We start from the raw sequence: 15,997 nt of genomic DNA, 5'->3' as shown, positions 1-15,997 counted from the left end.
ATGCTTCACAACTTTGTGATGCTTTTGATTTTCTCTGAAAGGCCTCACATCCAACTCCTTACTTCACCTCATATATGGGTTGCATAGGAGTTACTAGGGGGTGTTATTAATCCCATTTATCACATGAGGACATGAGGGCCAGAGAGTTTCTCCATCTTCCCAAAGTCACCCATGGAGCTAATGGAGCTGGGATTCAACCACAGTCCAGCCTCAGTGCTTTGCTCTCCCAGATTTCTGGCCCAAAGAGCTCTGAGCAGAGAACAGCTGGCTCCAAAGCTTGCATTGACCTGGGGATGAGAGGAGGCACAAGAAAGGAGGCAAAGGGGAGAAGCCTTCTGCAAACTCAGTTTCCTAATGAGACCTCAGGAATGTAATGCCTTCCCTCGAGGCCTTGTTGGTGGGGGGGCACTAAGATTGCACCTTGGGGGTCTCATAAAGATTCTGGAAGTGGAGATAGGAGAATTGAGTTGTGTTAGGAGGTACCCCTGGGTCCCGAGGGATGTCATCCCCCACTCTAATTTTCTACTCCAGTCCCTTAGAAGTGGAGGGTCCTAGTGATGAGATTAATGAACAGAGAATGTAGAGAGGTTGTCTAGAAACTCCTCAGTGTCCTACTCCCTGTTCAAACAGTGACTGCCCACCATAATGGAGACCTTGCACTTCCTTAGCTATAAGACCTCCAGCTCCTCATACTTTGCCAGGGCAGCCTGGTAACATATGAAAAATGTGGACATGGTGTATAGTCAGGCCCACTTTTCCAATTATTAGTGGTGTGACTTAGGACCAGCTGCTGACCTCCTTTGGGCTTCAGTTTCCTCATCTGTGAAGTGAGAACACTATCTCTGACCACACGGGGTCAGTCTGAGAATTAAATAAAATATCATGCTTACAGTTATTTGTAACTGGTAGGGGATCAATAAATATTAATAATAATGAAATAACGATCAATAATATTTACTTCATTTTAGTGCATTATCTTAATTAATCCTCCCAATAACTCTTTCATGCAGGTTCATTATTTTCCCCATTTTGCAGAGGAGGAAACTGAGGCTCATGTAACTTGCCTGATGTTGTACATCTAGGATGTAGCAGAGCTGGAACTCAGACCCCATAATGTGGTTTTAACAACTTTCTATAAAATTTTCCATCCCCTCTTCTTCCAAATGCTTCAAAAAGCAACTGCTGCCAATCATACACCACTGTGACTCTGTGCCTGCCATCAGGATGTACTCTGATGTTGGTGCCAGCTTTTTTGGCTCTTTCATGGTCAATTGTAGATGCCTCCACCTATAGGATATTAGCCAACTGGGAAAGAGTTAGTGGGCATATTGTCACCCTCAGATGCTTGCCATCCATCTTACAATGTGCCTGGTGTCTGTCATGCAGTACATGAGCCTGGAGCTCCATATCCAAGTCATGCTCATTCTGCTAAGCCCAGGATTCAGCTCTGGACTCTAATTCTGGCTAAAAGCTGCCGCCGTTCACAGTGTGACCTGCTTACTCTCTCACTAAGTGGCTCCTGCCTGCCATAAAAGGCATCATAACATATTTTAAAGGTATAGTAATTAAGATCATGTCATATTTGAGCAAAATTACAGAAATGAACCAAAAGAACAAATTAGAGAGTCTGGAAATAATATGTGAAAATTTGATATATGGTATGGGAAACCAATAGAGCAGTAGAAAAAGGATGGGCCTTGCAATAACAATGCTGGGCAACGGGGTATCCACAAAAAAAAATGACACTAACTATCTTTCTCACTCCATGCACGAAAATCACTTTTGGGTAGATGAGATACTTATACTGAAGAGTAAAAATATAAAACCTCAAAAATAGTCTATGGAATATCTTCATTCTCTTCTAGGAGGTCAATCATCCTTAAAGAAGTCCAAAAAACACTAATCATAAAAAAGGGCTGAGAAATTGGCCAACATTAAAATTTAAAGCCTCTACCCATCATAGGACAACATTTTTTAGTGAAAAGACAGCTACAAATTAGAAGATATTTTCAGCACATATAGGTATTCTAAAGTATCTGAAATATATCAAAAACTTCTACAATCAATAAGAAAAACACAAAGAACACAATAGAAAGTAGGCAAAAGATGTGAACAGGAATTTCACAGAAGAGGAAACACAAACGGCCAATGAATTTAGGAAAAGAAGTTCAGCCCTATTTGTAATCTAGCAAATGCAAATTAAAATCACACTGGAGACACCATATCACACTCACTATAGTGGTCTAAATGAAGAAACGGGGTAATATCAAGTTTTGATGAGAATATAGAGCAACAAAAATTCTTACACACTGCTGGTAAGACCATAAAATGGTACAAGCACTTTGGAAAACAATTTGATTTTATCCTTTAAATCTGAAGATGCACAAATTCCATTCCTAATTAGAGAAATTCTTGCACTTGTGCATCAGGAGATGTGAGCAAGAGTGTTCATAGAAACAAAATACTTTCAAACAGAAAAGAAATGGTAAATTGTGCTATAGCCATATCATGCAATGCTAAACAGCCATAAAAAAATAAATGAGCAAAAGTTATAGGCACTAATGTGGGAGAATCACACAAATATAATAAGTGAAATAAACAAGTCAAAGAATAATAACTATTGAATGATCACATTTATATATAGACCAAATATAATGATAAAATCTAGATGAGGGGCACATAGGTGTTCATGGTATAATTATTTGAACACTACTGTATGCTTGAAAATTTTTAGAATAAAATGTTAGGGGAAAACAGTCTATTGTTAAATAGAGGACTAGGCTAAATATCTTGCTATCAAATACACTAGTCTTCATAACCTTTGAAACCACTTCTAGGAATCTGTTCAAAATGTAGAGGAGCCATATGCATAAGGGGAAGTTTTAACTTACATTCCTGCCAAAGGAATAATCAGGAAAACTTCATATTCATCACCTCTTTATTGAAAGTGTCTCTTCCTTGACCCAATGTGAGTCTGGAGGTAGGGCTGGGGAGAACGGCACCAGAAGATGAGCTTCCCTCTGATATTCTATCCATGTCTTTGGACTTGGATGGGTCAACTCTCTCTGCCCTCTTCTGGGAGGCTCTACCATCCCTCATGCAAATTAACCTCAGTGGGACCCTCATATCACAGCCATATTTGTCTCAATTCTAAGGTGAAGCAACTTGCATTCTCAACCTGAGAATACCACTGCATATGCTATATTGTTATATTAGTGTTTTATTTATGAAATACATTAAAAATAATACTAATGGGAAAAGTATTATAAATCAAATAAAAATAATCAACAAGAGGGACATTGTAGACTTTTTCAGCTCTTTTGGAAGCTGAAGTCTGGGCATTGGAGCAAGACCATCCTGTTGAGTAAAATCTGTATCACTATGACATTTAAGTAAATATGATGCAATCATCATCATCAGTCCCAATATAAATTAAATGGTCTAAAAGCTCAAGCAAATTTGCTTCCTTCCCACTACCTAATCTTTATTACATGAGGGCTTTGAATTGTGACATATTTACTTAATGAATCTTTTTCTCTTTTCCTTTATAGTTAACTGAGTCAAAATACCTAAGTTAACAAACAAGCCAACAGGCCTTGCAGCTGGTTAAAACTCCCCTCAAAGCAAGGATAAAGGCAAGGAATAATAAAGAATATAGTTGTGGGATATGATGAATACATGTTTCCCCTGTCCTTTTTATAACACATAAGTAATTAAGTAATTAGTTCTTTTGTCATGAGGTAACAAGGGATCTAGTATTGAGAATGTATAATACCAGTGGATGAAACAAGATCTTTGCACAAATTGGGGTAGAAAATACTCAGGACATAGGACAAAAATCAGAGACTCAGAGACTTGGTTGCATTATTATTTATAATAGTGAAAAACTGGAAACTAAATACCCAATGGTTACGTAAATTTTGGCACGTGCAAAAGTCATTATAAAATTTTGAAGAACAGTGCTTTACATGAAGCTCAAAATACAAAGATAGTAAAAAAAAAAGCTGAAAAAATTTTATTCAATATCACACTTTTTTGTAAACAAAAAAAGAAAAAGATTATGTGTGTGTGCACATGCATATGCACAGTGATTAGGAGATAAGTATTTGTTGAGACCTGTCTTCTTTATGAGGCAGTAAGCTCCACGTGGGCAGGGACCATGTCTGTCTTGGTCACGTTGCCTGGCAAATAATACTTTCCTCAATTAATAGTTGCTAAATAAATGAATGGCATTTCCCATCTCCTTTAAGCAAGGTGAGAAGGAGCATCTGGTTTGGATGATGAGGAGCTCTGGATATTCATTCCCTCCCCTCCTTTCAGTAGCTTAGCAAGAAGCTGGTTCAGCAGCTCAATGAAAGAATGGGCTGATCACCAAGGCTGAGCTCCAGTGGAGGAGACCCCATTTAACAAGCTTACTTCTTCACCCAGGAGGCACCAGCTATTAGACAGTTGCATAGATGTTCCCCCCCCCACTTCCAATTCCTATAAATATAGAGAGAGTTTGGGGGGAGTGGAGTCCCTCTCTACTGAAAAGCTTGCAAAAGTGTATTCAGTCTAATGATGCTTCTTAGATCCCTCTAGTCGGGAAACAGAGGGTTCGGGGTATCATTGTGTTCTGCTTCTTCTCTGCTTGTGAGCTTTTCCACAATAAGACATGTGGTTCTACTAGTGTGTGTGTGTGTGTGCACCTTTTGTACACTAGGGGAAACATGATGCATTTAGTTTTGTACATGTTGAGCTTGAGGGTCCTGTGGGTTGTTCATGTAGCAATATTCAACACAATTAGGTATTAGGGTCAACAGCTTAGTGTCTGGGATGGAGATAGCAATTGAGGATCAGTAGCATGCACTGCGTTTAGATTGCTGTGGGAGTATAAAGGAAGAGCACGTAACCCAGCCCCATGGGCTCATGGATAGTTTCCTGGAAGAGAGAAGACCTGTGATAGATCTTCAAGGATGGAGTTTCCTGGGTTAACAGGGTGTGAGAAAAGGACACTTTCCAGGGAGAGAAGGCAGGCTTTGTCATGTCAGGAGGGGAATGTGCAATAATGGGCTCCATTTGGGGTCTGTAATCTAGAGGTTTCCTTCCATGGACAGCTGTCACCAGAGATCCCAACTTATCCTAATCTTTGACAACTCCTCCTTGGCCTATGACAGCCTTGAGCCACTGTAAGTCTCCTGAATGGATCCTGCAAGGAGCTTCTCCCAAATCTGCTAACAAAAGCCAGTGGAAAAGCTTTATTAATTAACAAGGAATTGTTAAAGGTTGTATTTGATGCCTAAAGCTACCTTCAGGAGTTTCGAAAAGTAGGGTGGTCTTGGTCTAGAAGATACTCCAAATCTTTATCTTTCTTTATGGTGTCAGAGGCATGAGGTCAGGATATTACAGGGTCTCGATTATACCATGGGAGCAGAGAGAAGGGCATTTGTTTGAGACTAGAAGAGAAGTGGGGTTTGAGGATGGTTAAAGTGAGCTGTGATGGGAGATGTGAGGTGACCTTGTGAGATGATGAGGGGACACTGCTCCAGGGATGAGATAGGAGCAAATCTTGCCCCGGGCTCCTCCCTCCTCTCAGCTCCATGCTGCAGGCAAGGCTAGGAAGTCACAAGTCACTGCCCCTGCCCCTGCCCCTGAAAATGATGGAGGGGGAACTAAAGCCAAAGTCCCAACTCCATCCCCAACACTGTGTGACCTTCACTGCATGTTAAGAGTTTCTGAGATTCATTTTAACTCTATAAAATGCTGATAAGAGTGCAAGTTCATAGTAAGTGCTCAGAAACATTTTTGTTAAATAAATGAATGAATTTTGCCATATCCATGAAGGTCATACTTGGAAACATTTTGAGAACATTTAAAACATTTTAAATGTTCTAGAGTTCATTACGTTTGTGGCAAAGGCAGGTGTTTATCTGGCTCTAGCTCCCCCTGGAAAGTGCTAATTTCTGAGACCTCTAGGGGTAACAATGGGGCAGAGAAAAATCCCATCATGAAAATGATGTCAGCCCAGTTGTTTGTCTCTTTGTCTCTCTGTCCTTTACAAGCTCTCCCCTCTGTGGGGGCCTCTGAGATGGAGTGGCTACCCCTCCTCTTTGCCCAAAAAGTGTCCTTCCCTTCGACTGGGTGAGTGTCATCCCAAGACCCCCCACTGTCCTCTCACAACTTAGTTTCAAGTGAAGTTGAACATCCAAGTGAAGTTCATCTTCTGGGCTCTGGAATGGCTTCTCTCTTCCTCCAAAAATATCAAGTGGGACTTGGGTGCTTGAAGGTTAGGGGTTAGAGAGAGAAAGGAGTCAGCAATGACTGAGGTTTCAAGCCTTGCTAACTGGGAGGATAGTAAGTCTGATACCAAAATATTTAAGTCAAGAGCAGATTGAGAAAGAAGAAGGCCAGTTCAGATCTGGAGAGATTGAGTTTGAGGTGGTAGTCAGAACAACATGCCCATCCAGAAAAGGCCAGACCATTAGATGTTGGTTGATGCATTGTGGACTTGGAGGACATTATTCTCCAAATTAATTATCAGGAAATGTCTTCCTCTGCTCATGCCTTTTACCCCTTGGGGAACTCCAACTTCAGCCTTTTCCCGTTCAGGGTAGACTCCATGTGAGCGACTTAAATATTCATCTCTCAGCCAGAGGTTGAGGCGGATCACTGTGTACTTTGTTAGCGTGACCAATTCAGAGCTGGGGAAAGGAAAGCATTATCTAACTGATCATGTGTGTGGGCAGGTCATGGCACTATAACAGACTCTGCTCTTTTGTGGTCATCAGGTCCATGATAGCATGTGTGTTGGATGGTGTGCAATTAGAGCCAGGAGACAGAAAAGCAAGAAGCTAAGTGTTGGTGGAATTGGAAGCAGAGGGAATTTGGGCTCTGGGTATCGACTTGTCTAGCTGTGTGAGAGAGCTCAACTGGCAGCTCAACTGGGTATCCACCAAACCCACTGGAGCTCAAGCCTGGAAACTCTTACCCTGCTCAAAAGCTCTTCTTACGTTTTTCTTATTCAGTAAAAGGTCGGTACTTTGGAGCCCAAATTTCCCAGACTCTATATGGAGAAATGCAATATAGTCTTTCTATTTAGAAAATCTAGAAAGCTGGTAGTCCCCAGATATGGAGCTGGAGATGTCCTCAATGATATCTCCTCATCGAGTTTCACTGTTTTCCTTTCATTTCATTTCGCTATTTTTCTGAAAAGTCCAGACCAAGTCTCATGGCTTCCCAGGTCCATCTGTTAATAGTCTGGGCAACGGCAGGCATCTCGTTACTGCCATCACATGTGATGACATGTATGTGGAGACTGCAGGGACACAGGCTGTGGGGGAGCATGCTTTCCTGTCCGCTTCCCCTGATGCCTCCATTTCATCCTCTAGGATCTTGTGTACCCAAATTACGGCCATGCCACCATCTTGGAGGTTTCCTCTTGGAACTTTGGTTTCAGGAAAACAATCCTTCCCTTTACCTTTCAAATGTTACATTTGTTCCCTGTTTTATGTCAATTCGTCTATCTCTGTCTGAGTCTGTCCAGTGCTACTGTTCTTGCCCATTAAGAGTTAGATTTATCAAGTCTTTTCCTATTATGTCTCAGTCTTTAACTTCCCATTAAATTTTATGTGTCCTTCCACCCTGGCCCTCCTGGACATTGCTATACTCTGTGGGTGCTATCAAGATCTCATTCTCCTTTTACCACCATTGGCACCATCCAGCTGTGCTCAGTTCTACTGCTGGTGGAAGAGAGTCATGGATGGAGCCTCAGGAAATGATTCCGTGGTCACGGAGTTTGTCCTGCTGGGCCTAAAGGAGACTCCAGCTCCACAGCCCATGCTCTTTGTCATCTTCCTTCTTGCTTATGCAGCTACCCTTGGTGGCAATTTCAGCATCCTGGCCGTCATCCTCACTGAACCCAAACTCGACACCCCCATGTACTTTTTCCTGGGGAACTTGTCCCTGCTGGACGTCCGGTACATCAGCGTCATCATCCCTGCCATGTTGAGGCATTTCATGTCCCATAACAGAGACATTCCCTATCGGGCCTGCCTCTTGCAGCTCTTCTTCCACCTCCTCGCTGGGGTGGACTGCTTCCTGCTGACCGTCATGGCCTATGACCGCTACCTGGCCATCCGCCAGCCCCTCACCTACAGCACCCGCGTGAGCTGGGGAATCCAGCAAGCCCTGGTGGGTGTGTCTTGTCTCTTTTCCTTCACCAATGCACTGACCCAAACTGTTGCCTTGTCTACTCATCAATTCTGTGGCCCCAACATGATCAATCACTTCTACTGTGACTTCCCACAGCTCTTCCAGCTCTCCTGCTCCAGCACCCAACTCAATGAGCAGTTGCTCTTTGTAGCAGCAGCCTTCGTGGGTGTGGCCCCCTTGGTCCTCATCACTGTGTCCCGTGCACACGTGGTAGCTGCGGTCCTGCGAATCCGCTATGCAGAGGGCAGGAGGAAAGCCTTCTCCACATGCGGCTCCCACCTCGCTGTGGTGGGCATGTTCTACGGGACAGGCGTCTTCAGCTACATGAGGCTGGGCTTAGCGAAGGCTTCAGACAAGGACGAGGGCATTGGCATCCTCAACACTGTCATCAGCCCCATGCTGAACCCGCTCATCTACAGCCTCCGGAACCCTGATGTGCAGGGCGCCCTGCAGTGGTTGCTCAAGGGAGATGGCCCCCCCAGTGAGAGCCCTTCCTCTGGCCTTAAGGAATATCATGGATCCACTTATTGTTTCCAAGAGGTATTGTGATTAATGCAAGTGGAATGTGGGTATGATGAAATCAGATCAGAGGCTGGCTTAGGAAGGAAGGTACAATGAAAATGATAATAGCTATTACTTATATGTTGATTGCTACGTGCCAGGGCACTGTTCTAGGTGACTGACATCTATTAACTCATTTCATCCTCATAACAACCCTATGAGGTAGATACAGAGTTACAAACTACAGATTAGGAAACAACCTCAGAGAGGTTAAGTACCTTGCCCAAAGTCACATAGCTAACGAATGTCAGAGCTGGGTTTTCAACCTAAGCAGGCTACATCTTACTGCCTCTCAAGAGCAATAAATCATTTCAGTAGGAAGGGAATCTTAAAGGTGAGGTGGACGGATGGGCAACAAAGAAGGAGAAGAAAAGATCAGTGTTATAGGAAACAACTATTGAAATGAAATGAATATACGAATTAAGAAGTTTTGTTCCTTTAACAAATTTACAGTTTGTTTCAGAGCAACTGGTAGAAGTTGAGGGAATTGCTGGAGGCCCATTTCAACAAATAAACCAATAAAAAGAACAGATTTTAACCCCAATCTGAGGGAATAGGCACTGTTTGGAAAAATCACAGAGATGGGGTAGAGTATTTTCATACGGACCAACAATAACAAAAAATATGTGTAATAAAGTTAATTAGAGTAAAAGATTTGGCTCATTTGGAAAAGTCTTCCTGACTGACTGGATGGAGGTCTTTGCCCTCTCTGATGTAAACCTGAACCAGCTCTCTCCCTCTGTATTAATTGATTCAATTTATAGCTTTAAACAACTTTTTACACAATGCAATAAAAATGCATGCTTATTAAAAAGTTAGAAAGTACAAAAAAAATTAATATTATCCATAAGTCTACCATTCAGAAATAATCATTATTGACATTTAGCATATGATTGTTAAAATGTTTTTCATATCTAATATGTATTTGTAAAAATGGAATTATTCTATACCTAAAGCTCTGTAACCTGCTTTTTTCATTTAATAATGTAGGTGGGCATCTTTCCATGACACTAAATATAGATCTTCCACATTTTTTCCTATGGCTGCATAGTATTCCTTTGGGTGCATGGAACAAAATGGATTTAACAACCCTTTATTAATGAATCAGTGTTGGTTCAAATAACCTTGTTGTATGGAGTGCTGCAATGAATATCCTTGTAGATTCATCTGTGCAGACTCTTGTAGTTATTTGCAGATGATAAATTCCCATGGGTGATATGACCTTTTTCAAAGCACTTGAAAGCATATTGCCAAATTGCCATTCAGAAAAGGCTAAACAAATTGACATTTCCATAATCACTTTTATCTTTGCCCACATGATGGGCCAAATGCTATAACTCAGTGCTCCTTTAGTTCTAAATTAGTTAATCACTAGTAAAGTTAACTATACATGTATATACACACACACACTAAGACAAACCTTTTAGAAATAAATATATAAGTTTGGAAGTGCTCTTAACTTATTAATGATATTAATTCTTTGTCTCATGTATATTGCAAATGTGATGCTCTCTTTTGCCATACAGAACTTTTAAATTTATACATGTTCAAATCACTCGATATTTTCTTTTATAAGATTTTGATATCTGGTTTTGGTATTATGCCTAGAGTCTTTAATAGTTTTTAACATTGTGAAATTTTGGGTTGTACATTTTTGTTTGTCCATAGCCATATATATGACTCCCTTCACCCCTTGTGCCCACCACCACCCCCATTGCCCCTGGAAACCACAATACAGTTTTCTCTGTCCATGTGTTGGTTTATATTCCACATACGAGTGAGATCATATGGTATTTGTCTTTCTCCTTCTGGCTTACCTCACTTAACATAATACCCTCCAGGCCCATCCATGTTGTTGTAAATGGGACGATTTTGTCTTTTTTTATGGCTGAGTAGTATTCCATTGTATACATATACCACATTTTCTTGATACAATCATCAGTTGAGGGACACTTAGGTTGCTTCCACTTCTTGGCTATGGTGAATAATGCTGCAATGAACATAGCCTCTTTGCATAAGCCTCTTTGGATTGTTGATTTCAGGTTTGTTGGATAGATTCCCAGTAGTGGGATGGCTGGATCATAGGGCATCTCTATTTTTAATTCTTTGATGAATCTCCATACCCTTTTCCATAGAGGCTGCACCAGTTTGAATTCCCACCAGCTGTGTATGAGGGTTCCTGTTTCTCCACATCCTCTCCAACATTTGTTGTTTTTTGTCTTGGGAATAGAAGGAAAGTACCTCAACATAATAAAGGCTATTTATGACAAACCCACAGCCAACATCATACTCAACAGGGAAAGACTGAAAGCCATTCCTCTGAGAACAGGAACGAGGCACGGCTGCCCACTCTCACCACTCCTGTTCAACATAGCACTGGAGGTTTTGGCCAGAGCAATTAGGCAGGAAAAAGGAATAAAAGGAATCCAAGGAATCCAAATACGTAACAAAGAAGTGAAACTCTCACTATTTTCAGATGACATGATTTCATATATAGAAAACGCTAAAGAGTCCATTGGAAAACTATTAGAAATAATCAACAACTATAGCAAAGTTGAAGGGTACAAAATCAATCTACAAAAATCAGTTGCATTTCTGTATGCTAATAATGAACTAACAGAAAGAGAGCTCAAAAATATAATACCATTTACAATAGCATCAAAAAAAAATACCTAGGAATAAATCTTACCAAGGAGGTGAATGAACTATACAATGAGAACTACAAGACATTATTGAAAGAAATCGATGATGACATAAAGAAATGGAAAGATAACCCATGCACGTGGATTGGAAGAATAAACATAGTTAAAATGTCTATATTACCTAAAGCAATCTACAGATTCAATGCAATCCCAATCAGAATCCCAATGACATTCTTCACGGAAATAGGAAAAAGAATACTAAAATTCATATAGGGCAACAAAAGACCCCGAATAGCTAAAGCAATCCTAAGAAAAAAGAGCAAAGCAGAAGGCATCACAGTCCCTGACTTCAAAACATACCTCAAAGCAATAGTAATCAAAACAGCATGGTGCTGGTATAAAAGCAGACACACAGATCAATGGAACAGAAGTGAAAGCCCACAGATAAAACCACACATATACGGACAGCTAATTTTCGACAAAGGAGCTAAGAACATACAATGGAGAAAGGAAAGTATCTTCAATAAATGGTGTTGGGAGAACTGGACAGCCACATGCAAAAGAATGAAAGTGGACCATCTGCTATCGCCATTCACAAAAATTAACTCAAAATGGATGAAAGACTTGAAGGTGAGACCTGAAATTATAAAACTCATAGAAGAAAATACAGGCAACACACTATTTGACATTTGTCATAAAGGAATCTTTTTGGATGACATGCCTACCCAGACTAGGGAAACAAGAAAAAATAAACAAGTGGGACTTTATCAGATTAAAGAGCTTCTATAAGACAAACGAAACCAGAATCAAGATGAACAGACAACCCACCAGCTGGGAGAGAATATTTGCAAAACATACATCTGACAAGGGGTTGATCTCCATAATATATAAAGAACTCACACAACTGAACAACAAAAAAACAAACAACCCGATCAAAAAATGGGCAGAGGAAATGAATAGACACCAAAGAAGATATACAGATGGCCAATAGGCACATGAAAAGATGTTCAACATCATTAGTCATCAGGGAAATGCAGAGCAAAACAACAGTAAGATATCACCTCACGCCCATTAGAATGGCTATAGTCTTTTTTATTTTTGAATGGATTGACTCATTGATTCTTTCCCCACTGATATAAAATGACATCTTTGCCATCTGTTAAATATCCTTGTGGCTTGGGGTCTGTTGGACTCTCTTTTGCAGCACTGTATTTTTTAATCACTATAGTATTACAGCACAAATTAATATGCAGTTGTCAAGGTCTTCCTTGTTACTCTTCTTTCCCTAACACTGGCGTGTCCCAGCCTTACCCCCTCCTGTAGCTGCTAATTCTCCTATAACAATCCTTCCAGATTAATTTTAAAAATCTGTTTGTAATATTCTACTAATACAGTGGCAATGTATAAATTTAGGAAAAATTGACACCTTTGAATTATTGATTTTCCCATTCTGGAACAAAGTATGTCTTTTCAATTACTCAAGTTTTCTTTTATAGTATAAGAGTTTTTAAAAAAACAAACAAACAAACATTAAGATCCTGTGAGACAGAAAGTTGAAATTCCCTTGGTAGGAGGTAGATTTGTCCAGAATGATTCGGGAGGCCAAGAAGGCAAGCTCCCCAGGTAAGGGCAGTGAGAATTTGCTCATTCTGCAGCAGCTGGCTGCAGAGAATCTCTGAAACTCTCACCCTCCACTTGGAACCCTAGGAAAAGATTCTCTGTGAATTTACTGTTCTCATAATTAGGAACGTTTGCGCTTAGAACAGCAATGGAAAGGAATTATTTTTGTGTGTTTTACAGAGTTCAGCTAAAAGACCCCTAGCTGTATCCAGAGCACAGAGTGTACTTTACAATACTTGAAAATAAAAATCATCAGATTTCCCATGGTTTCCAGCTTTTGTTGAAAATGAAATCTGTCAACAGTGGACCCACATTCTTATTTGTCAGAGATCATCTAGGGCTAAGAATCACGGCCCTCTTTGCAGAAGGCAACTACTCTCCAGTTTGCCGGAGTCTTCACCTGACCACATCATCTGTCTGGCCTTTGTAGGCATTTGAGTTTGTCATCCCTGATCTAGACATCTGATGGTCTAGTCTGGGGGACATTTGACACCATTGAAAAAGGGTTTATTTTAACGTATGTTTGGGTCCTAGAGTTTTCTGATTCTATCTGAATCCTAAACTTACAATACAAGAAACTTCTACCGGCACATAAAAGGTGCCAGGTGATACTGATGGGATGAATCACTGTCCTATTAAAAAGAAGATGGTCTCAATAGTCAGGCATTGTCTAAGGAGAGAAAAGAGGTGCAGACTTGCCACTAAACTGGACCTGTCACTAAATCGAACCTGACATATTTCTCTAAAAGCATAATTCTATTAAATTATTAGTCGATTCAAAAAGCATTCATTGAGCACCTAAAATGTAACAGGAATAATACTAAGTATTGAGATGCAGAGAAGAGTAAAACACAAGCTCTGGCCTCAAGGTGATTCCTTGATATTAGAGGGAGCCAAAAAGCTCAAGTTGAGGAAACAAATACACGTGCTGTGTAACAGATGGCCTCCATGCACGGTGGGGATAAACAGAAAAGTCTTTCTGGCAGGGAAATGATGATCTTGAGAAAAGATATCTGGAAGAGACGGAGATCAGCCATGTGTTAAAAGATGAGTGGGCATGTGCCAAGTTGGCTAGGAAGGAGGTCATTCCAGGAAGAGTATGGCCTCTTCCAGGGCCCTTCGAGAGGAGTGGTGGGAGTAGGAGATGGTTGCAGTGGGATTATAGAGTGAATGAGAAGTCAGAAAATGAGGACCACAGATGAAGACAGCTAACTGGAGAAGTTCAGCTGTGATTGGTAAAGGGAAATACCAAGGTAGCCAATAGAGAAACAGACAATTAAGGAAGATTGGGATTTCGTTTTAGTTTTGTTTGAGGATGAGAAGAGCTGCATGTTTATATGCTGGCACTCAACATAAAGGAAGAAGTTTAGATGTCCAAGAAAAAGGAGATAGTTGATGGACTGAATTCAGAGGAATGTGAGAAGATGAAGAAGTTATAAAAGAAATGGTTAATTTTCTATATGTTGACATACTTATTGATGAAGAGAAAGTACTCATTGAAATATTTATTAAGGAAACACAGTAGAATATAATAATTAAGTACTGAGGTCTAGGTGATTTTCACCTCTCAGTCATTTTTTCCCCTAACAAATCATTTTATTAACAATTGAGTTGTTCAACTGTTAGCAATGTCTGCTTGCTGTACTGCACTCAAGGAACTTAAAATACACAGAAAATTATAATAAAACATATTAATTACAATGATAGAGTTATGCACAGCTTATTATATAAGCCCAGAGATATAACAACCACTTGCCTACAGAATCTGCAAGCATTAAAAACCAGGCCTGATTACCTAGCAATTCTCATGTAAGGTTTAAATTAATAAATGTATATAAAACTTATTTTCATTTATTTATTCACCTAGCAAATGTTTATTGAAGTCCTACTAAATGTCCAGCTCAATGCTGGACAATAAGGTACAGAGAGAAAAAGTCAGTCTCTACCCTCAAAGAATCCAGTCTATTGTGACAAAGTGCTGTAACAATGTTACCTATTAACATATAATTATTATTTTCATATAATCTCATTTGAAATTCTCTCAGCATTATTATCAGAGGCATAAAATTCTCTCTTGAAGGCTAGTATGAAAACTGTGAAAATGCTGTGGATTTAAGCATATACAGATACCACTAAATATAATAATAATAATTCCTTACACGCAAGTAGTACTTCCCAATTCACAAAAACACTTTCATGTCTAGAATCTTATCTGATTTTCAAGACATCCCTCTCTGGCCAACAGTGCAGGTGTCATTATTATTCTTCATTTTACAGAGGAAAAACATGAAGTGTAATAGGACACAGCTGCTTGCTCAAGATAACAGTGTCAGAACAAATCCTAGAAATTAAGACACTTGAAATCTGGAAGATGTTTCCAAGGATGAGTAGAATATTTTAAATAGGGAGAGGAGAGTCAAGATGGCGGCATAGGCAGACTCTGAACTCACCTCCTCCCGTGGACACAGCCAATTTACAACTACTCGTGGAAAAATTACCCCTGAGACAGAACTGAAAACTGGATAAGAGGAACTCCTGCAACAACGGACAATCCTAACTGAGGTAGAAGAGGCAGAAACTCCCTTCTGGAGAGGAAAAATGCCGCCTTCACAAGCCCCAGCCCCTCATGGCCACCTGGGAGCAGCCCTCCCTGGAGGCGCGGGGCCCTGAACCGGGAGCGCCCCCGCTGTGGGCATTTTGTGGACCCAGCACAATCAAGACGAGTGGCATAATATCTGACTTTGCCTGCTACTAAAACATTGGGGAATACCCCCAGAATAGCTGGTTCACAAAGAAATTAAAACCGGATCTTAAAGGGCTCCCGCGCAAACTCACCCGTCTCAGAAAGCAACCTAAAATCACCAGAAAGAAAGGTGCATAGTGCTTTGGTGAAAAGAGACTCAACTGATAGGCCCTGAGTGCATCTCGGTGAGAGGTGAGACCTCTCCAGGAACTGGGACATTGGAAGCGGCCATTGTTGTGGC

The 15,997-nt window shown here is 40.6% G+C and overlaps 1 protein-coding gene across 1 annotated transcript; it reads left to right on the top strand.

Annotated features, from left to right (window-relative positions):
* The first annotated feature begins 7,734 nt into the window (after window positions 1–7,734).
* On the top strand, window positions 7,735–8,739 carry LOC131416790 (putative olfactory receptor 3A4). The gene has a single exon (XM_058559459.1). The coding sequence runs from the start codon at window positions 7,735–7,737 to the stop codon at window positions 8,737–8,739; it is 1,005 nt and encodes a 334-aa protein (XP_058415442.1).
* Window positions 8,740–15,997: the final 7,258 nt, after the last annotated feature.

This window comes from Diceros bicornis, chromosome 18 (assembly GCF_020826845.1).
Source record: "Diceros bicornis minor isolate mBicDic1 chromosome 18, mDicBic1.mat.cur, whole genome shotgun sequence".
NCBI lineage: Eukaryota > Metazoa > Chordata > Mammalia > Perissodactyla > Rhinocerotidae > Diceros > Diceros bicornis.
The sequence above is the reverse complement of the archived record's forward strand: the minus strand, read 5'-3'. Positions and strand labels throughout refer to the sequence as shown.

What these genes read in the sequence shown, in the direction of transcription:
- LOC131416790 (XM_058559459.1), top strand. Translation starts at nt 7,735, where the DNA reads ATGGATGGAGCCTCAGGAAATGATTCCGTGGTCACGGAGTTTGTCCTG.